The sequence below is a fragment of the Mustelus asterias genome, chromosome 17 (assembly GCF_964213995.1).
Source record: "Mustelus asterias chromosome 17, sMusAst1.hap1.1, whole genome shotgun sequence".
Taxonomy (NCBI): Eukaryota; Metazoa; Chordata; class Chondrichthyes; order Carcharhiniformes; family Triakidae; genus Mustelus; species Mustelus asterias.
Genome location: NC_135817.1, coordinates 73,091,862 through 73,114,362, shown reverse-complemented (window position 1 = coordinate 73,114,362; position 22,501 = coordinate 73,091,862). Strand labels below are relative to the sequence as shown.

General features: G+C 46.4%; 1 protein-coding gene across 1 annotated transcript in view; it reads right to left on the bottom strand.

Moving 5' to 3' along the window:
• Positions 1–22,501, bottom strand: part of pla1a (phospholipase A1 member A) — a 50,041-nt gene that overhangs the window by 5,763 nt on the left and 21,777 nt on the right. The window contains exons 7-9 of the mRNA XM_078232054.1: positions 19,317–19,484; positions 12,853–12,942; positions 256–370 (exon numbers count right to left, since the gene is read on the bottom strand). Coding sequence (XP_078088180.1) covers positions 256–370; positions 12,853–12,942; positions 19,317–19,484 — 373 coding nt within the window. The remainder of the gene's footprint in view (positions 1–255; positions 371–12,852; positions 12,943–19,316; positions 19,485–22,501) is intronic.

The following is a 22,501-nucleotide window of genomic DNA, read 5'->3' as shown; positions in this document are numbered from 1 at the left end:
AGACTGTGGGAGGAAACCAGAGCACCCGGAGGAAACCCACGCAGACACGGGGAGAACGTGCAAACTCCACACAGACAGTGACCCAAGCCAGGAATCGAACCCAGGTCCCTGGTACTGTGAAGCCACAGTGCTAACCGCTGTGCTAACCCCGCTGCCCCTGATTACAGCTCAAATCAAGCTTCTTTAGCCTTCCAGCACACAGGCCAATAACAAAGTGTGCGATCTTTGTTAAAAGAGGACAGATTAAACACTTACATTGTTAGCTGAAGATTTGATATGTTGGATTGATTGCTGCTCAGGAACGTTAGTTCCACAGACTGGTCATATGGTCCGAGCTGTTGAAAAAATATTTCTACCAGGAAATGTTTCACTGGTTGGAAAAAAAACAAAAAAATAGTCAATCAGACTCATGTGGAAGGATTTTCTTTTGATCTTTCTGCCTTTTGTTCACATTCCGAGGTGCATTTTGATTTTTACACTTTGCGATTGTTTATGCTATGGCTTCCTATCAATGTTACATTTTGGTGATGGGGTGGACCTGTCAGGATCTTTGTTGTACTGTTTAGTCAGTTTTCCAGAACCATCGAGTACAATCCCATAGAATCCATACAGTGCAGAAGGACACCCATCCCATCTGCACTGACTCTCTAAACATGCAGCTAACTCAGTCTCGCCCTTCCCTCCTCCTACCCCTGTAATCCCGTGCATTTACCATGACTAATCCACCTAACCTACATATCATTGGACACTAAGAGGCAATTTAGCATGGCCAATCCACCTAACCCTCACATCTTTGGACTGTGCGAGGAAACCGGAGCACCCGGAGAAAACCCACACAGACATGGGGAGAAGGTACAAACTCCACACAGACAGTCACCAAGGCCAGAATCAAACCCAGGTCCCTGGCGCTGTGAGGCAGCAGTGCTAACCACTGTGCCACCATGCCGCCCATTGAAAGGGCACTGAGGCCATGGATTTTCTGATGGGAATCTATCTATGCCCATGCTATGAAGGATAAGGAAGGGTGAGGAGATGGAAGGGGCTCAACTGTTGAAAGTTGGATTGAGACCTCACAGGTGAAGGTTGCCCCTGCACACAGGTACCGACCTACCTGCGTTTTCAGATCAAGAATGCATTACTTAAGTTTCTCTGTACTTGGCTTCTTCAGAAAGCAGTGCTTCCCCAAAGAAGCCATTGCGCGACTTGTCAATAGCGAGCTGAAGGCCTGTGGCCCACTTCCACCAGGAATAGTTCACCGCTGCTTTGTATTTCTTTGAAATTAGATCATGCTGGACAGCACCTGGTGGTGTTGAGTCAAGCAGTAATATACTATTGTACCCAGACTGATGCTGTACAAGTGGCCATGAAATCCATTTCTTTCCCAATGATATCAAGAAAACCAAAAACGAGCTCTGCAGTTCCACAGGGTATTTACAGGTGCAAAGGACATGTGACAGAATACATGAGTGCAAAAATATGAACAGGTAAAGCTTACATTTGATCAATGTGCAGCATTTATGCAATTCCAGTCACTTTCTCCAGTATATGAATGCATGTTACATAAAGCATTGCCGTGCTACTTTTAACATGTGACAATCTAACATGTCAGTTCTCATGACAGCCATTTATGATGATGGTTGATTTGTGACCAGCTCTCTGCCCTTTCTTTTGAAAGTAAAGTTTATTTATTAGTCACAAATAAGGCTTACATTAACACTGCAATGAAGTTACTGTGAAAATCCCCTAGTTGCCACACTCCGCACCTGTTCGGGTTACACTGAGGGAGAATTTAGCATGGCCAATGCACCTAACCAGCACGTCTTTGGACTGTGGGAGGAAACCGGAGCCCCCAGAAGGAACCCACGCAGACACGGGGAGTACGTGCAAACTCCACACAGACAATGACCCAAGCCGGGAATCGAACCCAGGCGCTGTGAGGCAGCAGTGCTAACCACTGTGCCACCGTGCCGCCCCTGCAATGCCAATAAGGTGTCCATGGACAGACAGATCTATTGACACTCATGCCACTATAGAGCAAACTATGGACATTCTGAAGTGTTTTGTCAGTAAATCTGGTGGAGCCCAGATACAACCACCGAGAAACTCCAAAATCCCTGTAACCTGCTGCGGCAACAAAAGAGTCAATGACGGAAGATTTGCTGCTTCAAGGAACATGGATGGGATAATGATGAAGACAGAGCACAGCTTAAGGAGCATCCACAGACAGAGGGGACATTGAAAAGGATCATCAACAGCGAAAGGATGGAGGATGTAATTTATAGCACAGTGCCTTCATATCCATCTCTTCCCACACCCTCACAAAATCACCCCCTGTCAGCAACCTGCCAATCTCCTTCTTAAGACAGATGTTTACATTTTCCTTGCTGTCATCTAGCTCACAAAATTTGCAGGCGTACACAAAACCTAATTCAAGATTCTATGTGATGAAGCTGTATTTACAGAACAACGTTCACTAAAAGGTGCCAGTAAATCCATTCACCTTATCTACAGATACGTCTTAAAGCGATGTTTACCCTCTTTGTGCAAGCTATTTGTTTTTGCTCCTAGTCCATTTCTTCCATGAGATGTTTCCTGCGTGAGACTTTTTTTTAGTGGTGGATGGCTGAGGAAGTTCCCCTGGATGCACAGAGACTCGGGGCAGCTGCTTTGGAATCAGCTTTTCACCTGAAAGTGTGAAGGGCTGCTGAGTACTGAAGCTTCATTGGAGGGAGAGTGAGGGTACAGGCTGATTATTAGCTCCCACGGATAAGGCAGCGATATCTATGACCCTTCCTTGTCGTGCACTAGTGCAGGGCTCAGGCTCAAAAGGACCACCGCTCTGGTGTCTGCACAGACCCAGTAGCCTCAAGCAGGTTTTGGAGGTCCTGTGAAAGTGCCCCCTTCAGTTGAAGCAATGGTCATTGTGTGGTCGCCCAAGGTGAGTATCACTTTCTCAGCAGCAAGGACTACAGCTGAGGGAGCTGCAGCTTCAGGAGACAAGGAGTTAGCTGCAAGAAGGACTCCGAGATTCACAGACCCATATATATATAGGTATTGCTGTCTTATGTTCGGGCAAGATGTGATCATCCATTGGATCAGGTATTGGACATTGAAGACAGGAAACCCCTGAAGAAGGTGGCTCGGGCTTTTTGGAGGGAAGTTACAAAAGGGGTCTTTGCAACTCCCCCCCACCACAATGAGGGAGGGACCATGTACACTGCGGTGTCCTACTTGAGGGAATGTTGTGAGCCTGAACCAAGCTACCCAGACTAACTGAGATCCCTGAACTTTCTCTGCGCCTGAATCAATGAGCTCCTTTGGGAATTATTATGTACAACAACGTGGGTTGTTGCCTCCTCCCATTTACTATGGTTGACTTTTATGTGGGGCGCAGTTCTCCCAGCCTGCTACGCTGCTTTTGAGGCACAGCGGCCGGAAGACTCTAGAAAAGGCTGTATCGCGGGCTTCCCGCTGGGGGCCACGGCCACCGCGTGTCTCCGGCAGCCGGATTTCCGGCACCATCAACTCTGTGACGGAATTCGGCACGAAGCTGCATAATTTATTTAAATGAGAATATTAATATATTTAAATATCATTAGCGGGCCCAGGACTGAAGTGTCCGGGCTCACTAGCCTCTACCCCCCCGCAGGAATGTTTCACCCAGCGGGGTTTAGTATAGCACCCCACTTGCAGGGAACTGGCGGCCCAACCCCACTGGAGAGAAGGGGGGGGGGAGCGATTGAGGTCCTCTAGGGGGTCGGGCACCGGGGAAGGTATGCCCTGGGCAATGCCACCTTGGCAGTACCAGCCTGGGCCCCAGGGGGCATCTTGGCACTGCCCACTGAGCAACTGGCAGTGCCAAGGGGCAGGGCCTCATGGGGACAGGACCTGATGAGGCGGGGCCTTGGGAGTGGCGATTGGTGGGGGTTGTGGGGTCCTGCTGCCACTCTACACCTGGGCTGAGTGACAGAGGGAGGGAGGCGGCCAGTGATTGGGGCTGGCCATGGGGGTGGAGGCGGGTCAGCCTGCTGGAGGGTCAAGGCTGTGAGGAGCAGTGGTCGGGGCTGCTGTGGGGGGGTTGTGTCGGAGCTGCTGTGGGTGGGAGGTTGGGACTGCCGGTGGGGAAGGGGGGGATCGGGAGATCAGGGCTGCGGTAGTGGGGGGGAGCATCAAAGCGGGCTGAAGGGAGGGGGTCGAGGCTGGCCGGACATGGTTGGGGGGCCAGCAATCTAGCCATGGATGGGGCATTGGAGGGGCAGAATTGCGGGGGTTATGGGGCTGGCCAGCGATCAGGAGGCCGGCAGTGCACATACACCGTTCTCAGTGCTGACGGATTGGTGCGTGCGCAATGGCGCACTCAGCACTCTGCTGCCGGCCTCTCCAGTGGGAATAGGCCCCGCCCACAGATTTCTGGAGTGATTGACGCTAGGGCACTCTGCAATGCATAGAGTGCGGGAAATTCATTTTAAAATTCCCACTGAAAAAAAAAGGTGATTTACTCCAGTTTTTCCATGAATTCAACCTCCTGAGACATTCCAGCTCCAACAGTAACAACAGTCCGGGATCTTGGAACTTGTCATACCCTTTCTTCAGCCTCCTCCATAAAACACACATCCCAAAAAGATCCAGCTACAGTCTTTCAAACCCTCCAGGATGCTAGATTCCAATGCATTATGCAGCTCACCCAACTGTTAAGCAAAGAAATGAACATTGCACCCAAATCATAGAAATCATAGAAACCCTACAGTACAGAAAGAGGCCATTCAGCCCATCGAGTCTGCACCGACCACAATCCCACCCAGGCCCTACCCCCATATCCCTACATATTTTACCCACTAATCCCTCTAATCTACGCATCCCAGGACACTAAGGGGCAATTTTAGCATGGCCAATCAACCTAACCCGCACATCTTTGGACTGTGGGAGGAAACCAGAGCACCCGGAGGAAACCCACACAGACACGAGGAGAATGTGCAAACTCCACACAGACAGTGACCCAAGCCGGGAATCGAACCCAGGTCCCTGGAGCTGTGAAGCAGCAGTGCTAACCACTGTGCCACCGTGCCGATATACACTTTTTTTCTAATTTAATCATCTTGCTGAGAAAAGACTAATGCAAGTGTCTTACCTTCAGGAAACCTGATTAGTATGCCCCTCACAACACAATATATCAAATTGTCCTCATCATATACTGATCAGAAAACACCATCACTTTGCTTGTATGCCAGACATAGGCAGGATCTGAAAATGTCAGGGCAACCACAGATTGAAAGTAGTCCAGCAGACAATGAAACATATTACAGCACTGTTGCCTCACAGCGCCAGGGACCTGGGTTCGATTCCCGGTTTGGGTCACTGTCTGTGTGGAGTCTGCACACTCTCCCCGTGTCTGCGTGGGTTTCCTCCAGATGCTCTGGTTTCCTCCCACAGTCTGAAAGACGTGCAGGTTAGGGTGCATTGACCTGAACAGAGTGTGGTGACGAGGGGAATTTCACAGTAACTTCATTGCAGTGTTAATGTAAGCCTTACATGTGACTGATAAATAAACTTTAATTTAATCGAATGGATTGCAAATGGAAACATAATCAGATTGCACACATCTAAGTGTGACCCTCTGACTGCAGAACCACACCATTAAGTAAGAAAACGGCGGGCTACATTTTCATCTGGGCCTGGAGGTACGATTCGCTGCATGAATGGCCACACTTAGTTTATTTTCTGGAAGAAATCTAATCCTCCTCCACATTCCCGACCTTGCACTGTTTTCCGCTGGTCTTTATTGTGGGTCAGGAATACCTAGCGCGCAAAAACACACACCCATCCCCACCGAGGTCAGGCTCCCCATTTCAAAACAAGGATGAAAATCTGAATTTCCTCCCATCTGACGGTGCAAGATTTTGGCAGTTCACTAAGTGCCATGCCAGGTTTGAGATTTTGTGGAGAAAATGGAATGATTGAACAGATCGGGTCTGTACTCGTTGGAGTTTAGAAGGATGAGGGGTGATCTTATAGAGACATATAAGATAGTGAAGGGGCTGGATAGGGTAGAGGTGGAGAGATTCTTTCCACTTAGAAGGGAAACCAGAACTAGAGGGCACAGCCTCAAAATAAGGGGGGGCCGGTTCAGAACAGAGTTGAGGGGGAACTTCTTCTCTCAGAGGGTAGTGAATCTCTGGAATTCTCTGCCCATTGAAGTGGTGGAGGCTTCCTCGTTGAATATGTTTAAATCACGGGTAGATAGTTTTCTGATCGATAAGGGAATTAGGGGTTATGGGGAGCAGGCGGGTAAGTGGAACTGATTCGCTTCAGATCAGCCATGATCTTGTTGAATGGCGGGGCAGGCTCGAAGGGCCAGATGGCCTACTCCTGCTCCTATTTCTTATGTTCTTATGTTCTTGCTGAGGAGTCTGGAACAATTTGAAAGGAAAAGTGTTTTCATGCCGTTAAAGGTCACTGTCTTAATCATATACAGATCCTTGATACGTTTTCCACAGAGACTGATAACTATTTTAAAAGATTCACATTCCCAGTTACTACCTGAAGTAATGGCCTTACAAGATTTCACGTTTATTCTTACAAAAATCACTAAAAAAAAAGATTGACTAAACACTATTTTCTTTCTGTAGGCAGCATATATTTTAACTACAGAAAAAGGCATTACTGTTGTATGCTCAGCATCCATCAACTCCCAAGGAGTTACAGTCCTTTAACAAGCTATCCACAATTGCTTCCAGTTTCCAAAGGGCTCCTGTATCCCTATTACCCCGAGCAGTGACTTTGAATGACCATCCCCAGGCTTTCCCCAGTTTTCCAAGAGTTCCTTAAATCCACCACCAGCAGCAAGGACTATTTCAACGCCTTTTCCTTCCTTGGCCATGCCAGGACAAATCGCCTGAGGTAGCTGGAGGCTGCATCTTTTCGACCAGAGACCATCTCCCTCCCGTAATCTCAAGCAACCTTTCCTCTTTGTTGACCACACAGAACATTTTTAGACCGATTGTGGTATTCATTGATTTGTCGGGAAGCCTGTAACCTGATCACAAAAATGGCTTCCTCTGCCTGCTTTCGGATGACCAAGTGAAACACATTGGGTGGAACTCCTCCCTCCATTCTGCGGTGGGTTTGGTGGCAGGCGGGAGTGGAAAATCTAGCGGGAGCCAAGAAAATTGGAAACCCGCTGGTGTAAAATCATGGTGCAATTCTCCCAGTGATGGGTTAATGGCAGGTCAGTCTTCCCACTGGCTGATGGTGTGAAAGACATTTGCATTCATTTGCATCTCATGACTGCTAATGAAAACAGCTGCCTGCCGGCATCCCGTCAGGCTGCCAATCTTTGTGTCAAGCCAGCGTGAAACAATGTCGGTCTAATGCCTAATTGCTAAAGAGTGGCGTGCACAAAATGGTCCTCAGCTTGCAAGAGACTTCATAGCGAGTGCAACATCTGTGCTGCTCCTGCTGTGCTGTTTGTCACTCTGCCGGGGCGGACTGGTTCCTGTCCTCTATCTCCATGCTGAGCTGGTCTTCATGGACAGCACCGTGCTGCCAGACCTATGGACCCTCCTGTGTCATCGTCTCGGGTCAGTACTGTGCCTGGGGTAGGGGAGTACAGGGGTCTCCTTCACCTGGTGCCACACACCAGTGTCTACCTGGACAGCACCGTGCTACTGCACCAAGCAGCCACCGCAACAAAGGTCTGAAGTTCAACCGTGGATGAGCGTGCGGTATGGCTGCGGGGGGGGGGGGGATGGCCTGATGGAGAAAAGGGGGCAATGTGAAAGGAGGACTGTGCAAAGCGGGAGAAGAGAGAGAGCTCACAGTGGCAGGCAAAGAGACAAGGAGGTGAATGAAAAGATGAGTCACTGAGAGGCAACCTGATAGAAGTTTACAAGATTATGAGAGGCATGGACAGCGTGGATAGTCAGAAGCTTTTTCCCAGGGTGGAAGAGTCAATTACTAGGGGGCATAGGTTTAAGGTGCGAGGGGCAAGGTTTAAAGGAGATGTACGAGGCAAGTTTTTTTACACAGAGGGTGGTGGGCGCCTGGAACTCGCTGCTGAGGGAGGTAGTGGAAGCAGATACGATAGTGACTTTTAAGGGGCATCTGGACAAATACATGAATAGGATGGGATTAGAGGGATACGGTCCTTGGCAGGGTAGGGGGTTTTAGTTCAGTTGGGCAGCATGGTCGGTGCAGCTTGGAGGGCCGAAGGGCCTGTTCCTGTGCTGTAATTTTCTTTGTTCTTTGTTCTTTGGAAGGGGCGGGAAGCTGGACTCTGATGAGGCTATACGAAGAATTCACAAACAAGAAGGTCAATGATGTGGAGGCCTGTATTTGATGATGAAAAATTTATTTTTTTCCCAAGGGATATACTTTCCATTTCCATGAAATCATGGTGTATACTGGGTGTAACTATGGAAGATATGTGGAGAGACATAGAGGTGGCATGGGGGTGGCATGGGGGTGGCATGGGTGCCCATGCAAGTTTGGTGGGGGTGAGGTTTAGTGGCCTTTAAAAAGTATTGGAAACTGGGATACTTTTTGTTCCAGAAGTGAGGCAGGCTTTTTAACTGAGCCACCTCTACACCCCACTCCTCCGACACTCCAGGGAGCCTCACAAGCTGCAAGCCTGGTGTGCAAAGTCACAAGTGGCATGTGAAGTTAAAAGTGGGTTGGGTGTGCAGATTGCGAGCTGTAAAAATGCCCAAGTTGGGTTTTCTCAAGTCCAGAGGAAGATTGGGCCCAGTGACTTTACAGAAAATAAAACCTGCAGTGAGATTATTCCATCCTGAAGAAAAAAACCCTCATAAACCAAACTAACACAAAACCAGGCAGCATAACTTTTATTTCTTGTGTGAGGGACTAAGGTCTCACCCTGTCTATCTTTTCTGTAAAGTATATATATAGAGATATACTCAATCCTCTCCCTAAAAGTTTCAAACTGGACAAAATGGCAGAATCTATCTGTCTGTGGCCCTGAACAAAGGAAGCTACCTGATAGTATCGGGGGAACATCCACCTCGTTATCCCAGAAGAGACACCAACGACCCCATGTTGGCTCCACAGATCAAATTCAAAGAGAACTGTACAAGAGCCACCTGCATTCCATAACCCAGGCTGGCCAAAAGGAGACCGCTCGTCTGGCTAAGACAAAGGGACCCCCCCCCCAGAGCCTTCGTTCCGATTCTTAATGGGTAAGACTGTTAACAATCTCAGGGACCCAGTTGAGGGATACACATCCTTAGTCAAAGACAGCATGGAGAGGTGGGAGTCATGTGACATGGGCTTGTGGAACTAGTAATGTTGCCTAGTGGAACTGTAAAGTCTCAGTCAGCCTTTTTATAATCTCACGTACAAGGAGCTGTGATCCTTGTCGGTTTTCAGCTGACTGACCTCCCTGAAGGAATATCTCATGGGATTTAAGCTCTGGGCTATGAACGCCATGAGAAACAATCTCCGCATGGCAAATCTTTCTTTTCTCTATCCCTGTTTCACTGTGTGAATGAAAAGGAGGCAAGGCTGTGACCCTCCCCCACACTTGGAGTGTGTACCAATAAACTAGCCCTTTGAGCTCATCTTATCTTGAATTTGCTGTGGGGTCATTAATGGAAAATCGGATCACACCAAAACCCAGGGGTTCGGAAATACACCACTACTTATAAAGGGGGAAGCAAATCAAAACCACCTTTCCGTTTATGGAGGAGCGGTGAGAGGAGAAATCAGGACTGTTTATAATCCTGTCTGTAACACATTCTGTATCTGAGGAATTTCAGATCTCAGTGACTCCATTGGAATTAAACAATTCTACCCAACAGAGAAAGATGGAGAATAAAGAAGGGTGAATCTTCTTTGATATCCTTACACACCCGGGGCGGCATGGTGGCACAGTGGTTAGCACTGCTGCCTCACAGTGCCAGGGAACTGGGTTCGATTCCCAGCTTGGGTCACTGTGGAGTTTGCATGTTCTCCCCGCGTCTGCGTGAGTTTCCTCCGAGTGCTTCGGTTTCCTCCCACAGTCCAAAAGACATGCTAGTTAGGTGCATTGGCCGTGCTAAGTTCTCGCTCAGTGTACCCGAACAGGCGCCGGAGTGTGGCAATTAGGGGATTTTCACAGTAACTTCATTGCAGTGTTAATGTAAGCCTACTTGTGGCAATAAATGAACTTTAAAAAGTTCAGTAATGGTCACTCACACATCCTTTTGATGAGGGATGGTAATCTGATGACTCAAGAAGGAAGAACAGAAAACAATTTCTTCACAGGCCTTATAACAATCAGTATTTTCATAAGTGGCAGGAAGTTAAGGGCTGCATAACACTGAAACCCATTGGCAAAGCAGGGTCCTTCGGTCCAGAAGGCAGCAGGCCTTTTTTGCAGGAGACTGGAAAGGTTTACAACAGCCTGTAGGGACAAGCTTAACCTCATGATGCACCAGAAGTAATTTGGGTATGGTCCTCGAAGAACAACCCCCTCACCTCACAACACCGGGTTAAAGTCCAACAGGTTTATTTGGTAGCACGAGCTTTCGGAGCGCTGCCCCTTCATCAGGTGAGTGGTGTGTCCACGCACCTGATGAAGGGGCAGCGCTCCGAAAGCTCATGCTTCCAAATAAACCTGTTGGACTTTAACCTGGTGTTGTGAGACCTATTACTGTGCCCACCCCAGTCCAACGCCGACACCTCCACATCCTATCTTTTAACTGGCTCAGTTGCAATTGCTACCCCTTTCCCTCCAACAGTGGAACTGGCAATGATAATAGCCAATGAGTTTACTGAAGGTATATAAGGCAAAAGGAAAATAAGAAAAATCAATGTGGAAGCTGGACACTCTCCTTGTAATTCAAACAGCACAATGATATACCGATCCTGTCAGCCATTTATCTATTACATGGGTACCCTTTAAATCCTGCTTCAGTGCTCCTGAAAGGCCAATCCTGTTTTACTGGTGCATTGGGAACTGTGTGAGATCTGCAAGATCAAATGGTATTGGGGTCCTGATTTTATCATCGTGTTCACCAAGCTCATGGCTGCTTCAGTCTTGCCTGACCAAAAGGAATCCTGTGGTTAAAATGGCCACCGGCAGGAATGGTTTGGTAAATACTGTTGTGTGATTTTAACCTGTTAGCCAGACAGGGTTAAAATCAAACGGGGCCTGGATTCTCCAATCTCATTCGCCTCGCCACCCTTACCGGTGAGAAGGGGGAATTTGGCGCTCGGCCGAAACTCCATTCGCCGCGGCGGGATCGGAGAATCCCAACCGCGGGCGAGTCCGGATAATTCCAGCCCCAGAGTCACAGGAAACCAATGGGGTCTGTAAACAGAAAGCAGCCGGGTTCAGCAGTGGCATGTCGGAGTAAAGTTGGAATTATTTAATCCATGTAAAGCAACCCACTGACAAGCTGCCATTATTTTGTCTTACAACATGAGAAGAGTTGTACTGATTTAGGGGAGACGTATGGGGAACATTTTTCATGATGTGGAGATGCCGGCGTTGGACTGGGGTGAACACAGTAAGAGTTTTAACAACACCAGGTTAAAGTCCAACAGGACTTTATTTGGTAGCAAACACCGAACAAAATGTTTCACGCAGAACACACTGCCAGGGGAGGTGGTGGAATCAGACCCGTTAGTAACATTCAAGGCGTATGTTAATAGACTCATGAAAGGAAGGCAAACAGAGGGATAGAAAGTGCATATGGGAAACAAGTAGTGGGTCTAAATAAGGATTAGGGATCAGAGCAGGCTTGGTGGGCCGAAGGGCCTGTTCCTGTGCTGCATCGTTCTTTGTTATTTGATTTTAGTAAGTGTATTCAATCTCTTTGTTCATATGCTGTTAAATGATTGATTTCTGCCTTCCGCTTAACAGATATTTTAGGGGTGGAATGCTGGCATGGAGGCACAGTGGTTAGCACTGCTGCCTCACAGCACCAGGGACCTGGGTTCGATTCCCGGCTTGGGTCACTGTCTGTGTGGGGTTTGCACGTTCTCCCCGTGTCTGCGTGGGTTTCCTCTGGGTGCTCCGGCTTCCTCCCACATTATGAAAGATGTGCTGGTTAGGGTGCATTGACCCGAACAGGGGCTGGAGTGTGGCGACTAGAGGAATTTCACAGTAACTTCATTGCAGTGTTAATGTAAGCCTAACTTGTGACTAATAAATAAACTTTAAATATTTTCTCAGTCCATCTTTGACGCAATAGCAAGAGGACATGTAGGGCAGACACAAATATCCAGGCTAGATTACAAGAAGAGCTTCTTGTTACAACTCTGGGTGAGTGACTAGGTGTTAGGAAGTACAGGCACGTCGCTAAATGTACAATGTTCAGAGCATTTATGCGAGTGACTTGCCCCACTGTGCCAATAAAATCCTGGGCAGAACCCTAAATTTGTAACATTTATACATGCAGCAGCTATTAAAAGATAAATATTATGAATAATGCCCTCAGCCACTTTTTACAGTCAGGAAGCAAAACAGCTTCCAAAAAAATGATGGAAATTTTGATTTCTTCTGATGTGTCTCAGATGGAGTTGTTTGAGATTCTACTCTGCGGGTGTAATAAATAAAGGACTACTCACCAGTCATGGTGTATTACGAATCAATAAGTCCCAACGGTACCTCTGAGTTGTATATGGATTAATAAATTGCTGGGACTACGTTACAATGTTGTAACACAATCAAGAGTTCAAATGACACCGTAGATCATGAAAGGAAAGCTTATTGAGTTCACGCTGGCTCCAAGGCAATCCAGCATCATAATGACCTCTGCAAGGCACCATTATCCATCCATTATTAAAATGGATTCATGCTCGGAATGACAGAACACGCATACATCTGTGTGGAGGAACGGTGCGCTCACTTACCACAGAACGGAGAGTCACTTGATGTCATCAGGTACACTTTAACTTCCTTCGGCTGCACATCTGCACTCAAACCTGCACGCTCCAGAAGTCCTATATCGTGAACACATTTTAACATTATATCTCACGCAAATTTCCTTTCGGAATTACATAAAATGTATAGATGTTAGAAATGGGTCAAAAAAGGAGCGGTTTCAACTCTGCGCAACAGTGGAAACTGGTGACAGCAAAATAGTAGCCTGTTTTACTTCTTTCCTAATACTATGGGCGGCACGGTGGCACAGTGGTTAGCACTGCTGCCTCACAGCACCAGGGACCCGGGTTTGATGCTCGGTTTGGATTGCTGTCTGTGTGGAGTCTGCACATTTTCCACATGGGTTTCCTCCCAGTCTGAAAGCAGTGCAGGTTAGGTGCATAAATTCTCCCTCAGCGTACCCAAACAGGCACCGGAGTGTGGCGACTAGGGGAATTTCACAGTAACTTCATTGCAGTGTTAATGTAAGCCGACTTGTGACACTAATAAATTAACTTAAACTATTATCTTCATTAAATTCTGTGGAAATAAAAAGAATTGACAGAGATGTTAGGGGGAATAAGATGGGAACAGAAACTGTCAGGGAAAGGCACTAATGAAAAGTGGAACTTTTTCAAGGAACAAATACTGGGTGTCCTTGATAGGTATGTCCCTGTCAGGCAGGGAGGAAATGGCCGAGTGAGGGAACCATGGTTCACGAAAGAGGTGGAATGTCTTGTGAAAAGGAAGAGGGAAGCTTATGTAGGGATGAGGAAACAAGGTTCAGATGGCTCGATTGAGGGTTACAAATTAGCAAGGAATGAGCTGAAAAAGGGGCTGAGGAGAGCTAGGAGGGGACATGAGAAGTCCTTGGCGGGTCGGATCAAGGAAAACCCCAAAGCTTTTTACTCTTATGTGAGGAATAAAAGAATGACCAGGGTGAGGTTAGGGCCGGTCAAGGACAGTAGTGGGAACTTGTGTATGGAGTCAGTAGAGATAGGCGAGGTGATGAATGAATACTTTTCTTCAGTGTTCACCAAGGAGAGGGGCCATGTTTTTGAGGAAGAGAAGGTGTTGCAGGCTAATAGGCTGGAGGAAATAGTTGTTCGGAGGGAGGATGTACTGGCAGTTTTGAATAAACTGAAAGTCGATAAGTCCCCTGGGCCTGATGAAATGTATCCTAGGATTCTTTGGGAGGCAAGGGATGAGATTGCAGAGCCTTTGGCTTTGATCTTTGGGTCCTCACTGTCCACGGGGATGGTGCCAGAGGACTGGAGAGTGGCGAATGTTGTTCCTCTGTTTAAGAAAGGGAATAGAAATGACCCTGGTAATTATAGACCGGTTAGTCTTACTTCGGTGGTTGGTAAATTGATGGAAAAGGTCCTTAGGGATGGGATATACGACCATTTAGAAAGATGCGGATTAATCCGGGATAGTCAGCACGGATTCGTGAAGGGCAAGTTGTGCCTCACAAATTTGATTGAATTTTTTGAGGAGGTAACTAAGTGTGTTGATGAAGGTAGGACAGTTGATGTCATATACATGGATTTTAGTAAGGCGTTTGATAAGGTCCCCCATGGTCGGCTTATGATGAAAGTAAGGAGGTGTGGGATAGAGGGAAAGCTGGCCGATTGGATAGGTAACTGGCTATCTGATCGAAGACAGAGGGTGGTGGTCGATGGAAAATTTTCGGACTGGAGGCAGGTTGCTAGCGGAGTGCCACAGGGATCAGTGCTTGGTCCTCTGCTCTTTGTGATTTTTATTAATGACTTAGAGGAGGGGGCTGAAGGGTGGATCAGTAAATTTGCTGATGACACCAAGATTGGTGGAGTAGTGGATGAGGTGGAGGGCTGTTGTAGGCTGCAAAGAGACATAGATAGGATGCGAAGCTGGGCTGAAAAATGGCAAATGGAACATAGAACATAGAACAGTACAGCACAGAACAGACCCTTCGGCCCACGATGTTGTGCCGAGCTTTATCTGAAACCAAGATCAAGCTATCCCACTCCCTATCATCCTGGTGTGCTCCATGTGCCTATCCAATAACCGCTTAAATGTTTCTAAAGTGTCTGACTCCACTATCACTGCAGGCAGTCCATTCCACACCCCAACACTCTCTGCGTAAAGAACCTACCTCTGATATCCGTCCTGTATCTCCCACCACGAACCGTATAGTTATGCCCCCTTGTAATAGCTCCATCCACCCGAGGAAATAGTCTTTGAACGTTCACTCTATCTATCCCCTTCATCATTTTATACACCTCTATTAAGTCTCCCTGATAAATGTGAGGTGATTCATTTTGGTAGGACTAATTTAAGTGTGGATTACAGGGTCAAAGGTAGGGTTCTGAAGACTGTGGAGGAACAGAGAGATCTTGGGGTCCATATCCACAGATCTCTAAAGGTTGCCACTCAAGTGGATAGAGCTGTGAAGAAGGCCTATAGTGTGTTAGCTTTTATTAACAGGGGGTTGGAGTTTAAGAGCCGTGGGGTTATGTTGCAACTGTACAGGACCTTGGTGAGACCACATTTGGAATATTGTGTGCAGTTCTGGTCACCTCACTATCAGAAGGATGTGGAAGCGCTGGAAAGAGTGCAGAGGAGGATGCTGCCTGATTTGGAGGGTAGGTCTTATGAGGAAAGGTTGAGGGAGCTAGGGCTGTTCTCTCTGGAGTGGAGAAGGCTGAGGGGAGATTTAATAGAGGTTTATAAAATGATGAAGGGGATAGATAGAGTGAACGTTCAAAGACTATTTCCTCGGGTGGATGGAGCTATTACAAGGGGGCATAACTATAGGGTTCATGGTGGGAGATATAGGAAGGATATCAGAGGTAGATTCTTTACGCAGAGAGTGGTTGGGATGTGAAGTGGACTGCCTGCAGTGATAGTGGAGTCAGACACTTTAGGAACATTTAAGCGGTTATTGGATAGGCACATGGAGCACACCTGGATGATAGGGAGTGGGATAGCTTGATCTTGGTTTCAGATAAAGCTCGGCACAACATCGTGGGCCGAAGGGCCTGTTCTGTGCTGTACTGTTCTATGTTCTATGTGAAACATCTCTTGTCTATTTTAATCTACTGCATTGTCAAAATCTAGTCCCAAGTCCTCAGCCCTATCCATTTCCAGCAAGGATTTTATTTAATTCTCTCCCACATCAACAATGCGAAAACCTAAGAAAGTTAATATTGCTGTCCTAACGTTTCTGAGTGGTAAGCACTGAATTTAAAACATGCAACGTTCTAAAACGCTTCGAATCATGCACCACCCAGGCCAAGGGCCCACTCTTAATAAGGGAATGTCTTGAAAAACAAGTAAAGTTTATTTATTAGTCACAAGTAAGGCTTACATTAACACTGCAATGAAGTTACTGTGAAATTCTCCTAGTCGTCACACTTTGACGCCTGTTCAGGTCAATGCACCCTAACCAGCGTGTCTTTCAGACTGTGGGAGGAAACCGGAGCACCCGGAGGAAACCCACTCAGACACGGGGAGAATGTACAAACTCCACACTGATACTGACTCAAGCCGGTAATTAAACCCAGGTCCCTGATGCTGTGAAGCAGCAGTGCTAACCACTGTGCTACAGAAGTTCAGTTCCAGTTTCTAGAATCAGATGGACACGGTGATTTCTGTTTCATAGTGGAATTTGCATAAAATGTTAACAGGACAAACAGGAAAATGTTGCAGACATTATTTTTTCTAGCTATGTTGTATAAACTAAGTGAAACAAGTGATAGTTTCAGCAGAAGAGAGAGCAATCACAGAGTTTTAAAAAAATAATTAACTCTGTGCCTGTGTTATAATGCTAGGTATTGTATAGTGAGAGGTAGTAACGTTCTGAGCTTGCATCAATCGAATGGGCTCTCAGGAGTACCTTTTCTGACCATTTGCTGCTTCATTACGAAAGGGCAGGTTCATTGCTCGATTTTTATTCTACCTTCTGAGTGGAAGCTCAAATCTTTGGTTTTTTAACACAGATGCTAATTTGCTCATGTTAAGTAATTTCACATTTCTGAAAAAGCACAGAGGGATATCGTTTGAAAATGTTTATTCATGTGGGAACACCAGATGGTCAGTCTGTTCGAAGCATCCTCCAGTATCTCTAATGCGTGTTCTGCAAGAGTCAGTCTTAGAGGCAGCAGGAGAGGGCAGCTGGGCACTTCAGCAAACACGAGGTGGGATTATAAGCAAATATATATCAGCCGCCTCAACAGGGGCATTCAGTCACGGATCAGAGTCAGCTGTACCCCATACGCAGCATCTGGATGGCACTCAGACGAAGCAAAAATGACCAGTCCACTAAACTGCTCCATCTGGCACATCCAGCCAACAACAGGAGGCATCGCTCAGTTCAGTCAACATGCAGGTCATTGCTGCATGGCTGAAGGAGCAGGCGCCTCCATTATGTAGCTGTAGACATTGTGCAACCCCACCTGGGGCAGAGTAACAGGCAGGGTTTACTGCTGTCTGAACATTCATTAATGATGGCGCCTGCAAAAACAGTACTCAACTTTTTAATTCCCCAACCCGCTGCCTGCCCCTTCTCAAATCCTCAGTCTAAGCAGGGCTAAATGCAGGGCGTAGTTGTCTTGAACGTCACTAAGTACAGTGAGTGTAAAATAAAGCCGGTGGTACCTTTACATTCACCCTTCCCCTTCTCATAGAACCCCTACAGTGCAGAAAGAGGCCATTCAGCCTATCAAGTCTGCACTGACTCTCCAACAGAGCATTTCACCCAGGCCCTATTGCCGTAACCCCACATATTTACCCTGTTAATCCCCCTAACCTACACATCTTGTGACACTAATGGGCAATTTAGTAGGATCAATCAAACTAACCTGCATATCGAGTCATAGAAGTTTAAGTCATGGAAACAGGCCCTTGAGCCCAACTTGTCCATGCCACCCAGTTTTTACCACTAAGCTAGTCCCAACTGCCCACATTTGGCACATATCCTTCTATATCCATCTTACCCATGTATCTTTGGACTGTGGGAGGAAACCGGAGAAACTGGAAGAGACCCACACAGACACGGGGAGAATGTGCAAACTCCGCACAGTCACCCGAAGCCGGAATTGAACCTGGGTCCCTGGCACTGTGAGGCAGCAGTGCTAACCACTGTGCCATCATGTTGCCCATAAGTGGGAGCTCCAAGCTGGTTGTGTCAGGAACAGGGGAGTACCTCATCAAACAACGTAAGTGTCCTTTGATGTCTATAGGATGTCTATTCAATTTTTGGGCCCCAATAAAAGGGGCATTTTCCATGCATATTGGTATTGGTACTTGGATGTAGCAGCCAAACCAGTGATTCTTAAATGGGATCCATGCAGGCAGTTCAGAAGTAGGTAAATTAAATACTATGGATGCTGGAACTCTGAAATAATAACAGAAAGTGCTGGAAAAACTCAGCAGGCCTAGCAGTGTCTGCAGGAAGAGAAACAGAGTTAACGTCTTGTATCCAACATGACTCTTCTTCTGACCACAGGTTAAGTAAATACTTTGAATGATTTCTGTGAGGGAGAATGAACGATATTATTAATAAACATGTTGGGTGGAATCTTACCAAAATTCTTCCAAGTCTCAGACAGAAAACGGATGTGGAGCTTTCTGGTGCCACAGACCAGTTTTATCTCCAGATTTAGAGAGTCTTTGCCTTTAAAAAAACGGGTGGATGTGGTTTACTGTGGCGAGGTGGGGCCTCTTAGAGCTGGCAAGACCGACTGTACAGATATTGGGGCAACCTTTTAAAATCGGAACAAAATAAAAACCTTCCCCCCCCCCACCACCTCCATCACTACAAAAGTACCAGGGCTCTCCCCCCACCCCACAATTATTGCTGGCATCCACACCCTCACCCGCCCCACGGTCATCGCTGGCATTTCCATCCTCCTTCAGTGTTCGCACTCCCCCCTGCCACCACCAGGCAGTGCCAACCTGCGCCAGGGGGAAGTGTCAGGACACTGCCTGGCCACGTCCCACTACCCCACCCCCCCGCGCCTCCCCGGGGGTTATATTTCCCTTTGTGCCCCTGGGGGAATCTCCTCGGTAGGTTTACATTTTAAAAAACCTGTCAGGAACCTCACTGACATAACACCGCGTCGGTGAGGGATGAATATACCGTGAGGGGGGGATCATTTGACGAGGGGACTGCTTAATCTTATTCAAATTTATTCAAATTTATTTAAATCAGGTTCACGTCCACTATGATCAGGTTGCCAGCGAGAGCCATGATTTTGCCGCCGAGATTCGCAACTTCCAGTTCTCTCCGCTTTTGCGCCATACCACGCACAGAGAAACTGGCCTCAAGGTCCTGACGACTATAATAAAGGAGTTTTGATGCAAGGTTACGAACCTGAAACATACTAACTCTCTGCCCAGGTGCTACCCGACCTGCTGAGTATTTCCAGCACTTCCTGTTTTTGTTTATTTTGCTAATAAAACATGTCCGTACCTATGCGAGGACAGCTCTGCAGGGAGTGATTATTGCAGTCGATGCAACCCCCACTGCGGAAGTGTTCGTACGTCTGACAAGGGTAAGCGACCAATGGGCAATGATTCTTGATGGAACTGATGTACAGATAAATTGCTCTGGTGTGGTCACAGATTAAATACTTGTACACTGAAAAAAAAAGAGCGACATTTGTAAGCAGCGACAGTATTTTATTGTCTCACTATTATTTTGAAACTGAATGCATTTATCACACTCTTTCACTTAAAATTCCTGGACATTGTACATTTCTTTTTGAAAATTATCCAAATTTGTCAAATAAAACATAGGAGGATCTGGGAAAATGTTGTTCGAACAATTTGAACTAGATATAATGTGATTTTTAGCATTATTTATTTCACTTAGAATTTTCCTGAGATAGTGAGGTGTGTAAAACCCAGAGAATTCTCTGAGCCAAATTGGCCTCAGGACCCCTGGGCTAGTGAGAACGGGAAGAACAGGGCAGTTGCTCCTTGTCATCATCTAGCTGAGAAGTGTATGTGTATGAACAAGTGAGAAGATATAAGTGGGAAGAGAATGGAATACAGCTGTATTGCCCTCCACATACCAGATAGTCTGCCTGCATTCCAAATCAAGACTCGCGCCCAAAGAATAAATACATTAGGTGAGGTTCTGGACAGCTGACGGTACCTTGGAAACTGCACCCCAACCGAAGAGGTGGGGTGGATAATTGTAAAAAAAATTCTGATGATAATATACTCCTTTATTCCATAATAGCTTCCGAATTACAATTATGTCATTAATTATTATAAAACCACGACTTTCTCGAGCGCATTTAGGGATGGGCAAAACACACTTATCCGCATTCCGTGAGAGCGTAAAACTCATTAGTAAGAAACTGATTGGGTGCAGTTGGTTAACAAGTCATTTGTTTATGAGTGGCACAGTGGTTGGCACTGCTGCCTCACAGCGCCAGGAACCAGGGTTCGATACCTGGCTTGGGTCACTGTCTGTGTAGAGACTGCACGTTCTCCCTGTGTCCGTGTGGGTTTCCTCCGGGTTCTCCGGTTTCCTCCCACAGTCCCAAAGACGTGCTGGTTAGGTGCATTGGCCATCTAAAATACTTCCTCAGTGTACCTGAACAGGCGACTAGGGGATTTTCACAGTAACTTCATTGCAGTATTAATGTAAGCCCACTAATAAATAAACTTAATAGAAACTTATTTACAAGCGATTGATAAAATGTTGATGTACCAGTCTACTGTAAGTTAATGTATATATGTCCTCCAAACTTGAGCATAATCCTGTCTGCTGCACCATTCCTATATTTTAAATCATTGTTCAAACTAACCCATTAGTATGACTAGTTATATGAATAAAAAGTAAAATGAATAAGAAAAACAATAGAAAATAAAAAGAAATAGAAATCAAATTAACTTATTGGTCACAAGTGAGGCTTCTATTAACACTGCAATGAAGTTATTGTGAAATTCCCCTAGTCGCCACACTGTGGTGCCTGTTCGGGTCAATGCACCTAACCGGACTGTGGGGGGAAACCAGAACACCCGGAGGAAACCCACGCAGACACAGGGAGAACGTGCAAACCCCAAACAGACAGTGACCCAAGCTGGGAGTCAAACCCGGGTCCCAGGTGCTGTGAAGCAGCAGTGCTAACCACTGTGCCACCGTGCTGCCCCACAGGGAGTAATAAAATTAAAGCCTGAGAAAGGATGCTTGCGATCATAAGATAAAAAGATATTTGGATTGCATGATATGTGTGAACTTAAATAGAATTGTATTATTTACCCTTATTTAATTTACCTCAGCCCCAGTGTTCCAAGTTGTGAATAACTGGTCTGAAGTAAGCACACTACCAAGATCTAGTGGTCAAAAATAGCACCGCATGAATATTAAAGGATCAAAACGCCCAAAAAATACCAGTTGGTTACATCAAGCAACACTTAAATCTTTTAAACTTGGCTGCTGTAAACTTTGCCTTCTTTAACTAAAGTGAAAACAAAATATATCATAACCAATAAATTATACCACAACAGTCAAATATTAATCTAAAATTTACAGTTGGCAATATTATTGGGGGAATGCTTAATGCATTTATTATATGCCAATACTTTATCCGGAACTATAAAGGTTAAAGTTTATTTATTAGTCACAAGTAGGCTTACATTAACACTGCAATGGAGTTACTGTGAAAATCCCCTAGTCACCACACTCCGGAGAATTTAGCATGGCCAATGCATTTAACCAGCATGTCTTTTAGACTGTGGGGAGCAACTGGAGCGCTCAGAGGAAACCCACGCAGACACGGGGAGAATGTGCAGACTCTGCACGGACAGTGGCCCAAGTTGGGAATCAAACCTGGGTCCCTGGCGCTGTGAGGCAGCAGTGCTAACCACTGTGCCACCGTGCCCAAAGGACTGTTAGCTGAACGTACTTGGTGACTGTCTGTTAGTATTGCTACACAAATGAAAAACACTTGTGCGCTATTTGCCTCTCAATGCTGTTAATAATGGCAAATTAAGTCCTCAAACCTGATATTTGTTGATGTGGTACAGGGAGCTGTTTACACCATACTAATACATTTAGTGTGTATTTAACATACAAATCTTTGTTATATGCAGGGACTGTGGAATCCCAAGCTGAATAAGACAATTAGTTTAAGATGTGTAATGCAGACTGTAATATCAGATTAATGTAGGGTTTGTTTTTATTTACAGCTGGATAGGAGAGGAAGAAACTTTGCAGAACTTTCAAAGAACAAAGAAGAAAGAGAATTACAGCACAGGAACAGGCCCTTCGGCCCTCCAAGCCTGCACCAACCATATTTCCTCTGGAAATAAAAAGGGTGAGCGACAACTTTATCAACCAAATGTATTTTTTTCCTTCTATGTTCCTTTATGTTCCAGTCAATGTGAAATAAAAGAATGCCCAGTATAATCTTTGATGGAGTCTTGTATAATTCCACAATATTATGCATTAAACATTGTAAAATTCAGTAATCAGGGGAGAATGTTACATTCGCGGCCCCCAAGGTGGGTTCTGAGGCGGAGGGGGAGTGAATGGACTGCACTCCCCCCCCCCCCCCCACAAGGAACCCACCTGACACCCCCGGGAACCCGCCTGCGGCCCCCGGGAGCCCCCCCACCACACCACACACCCCCCCCCCCCCC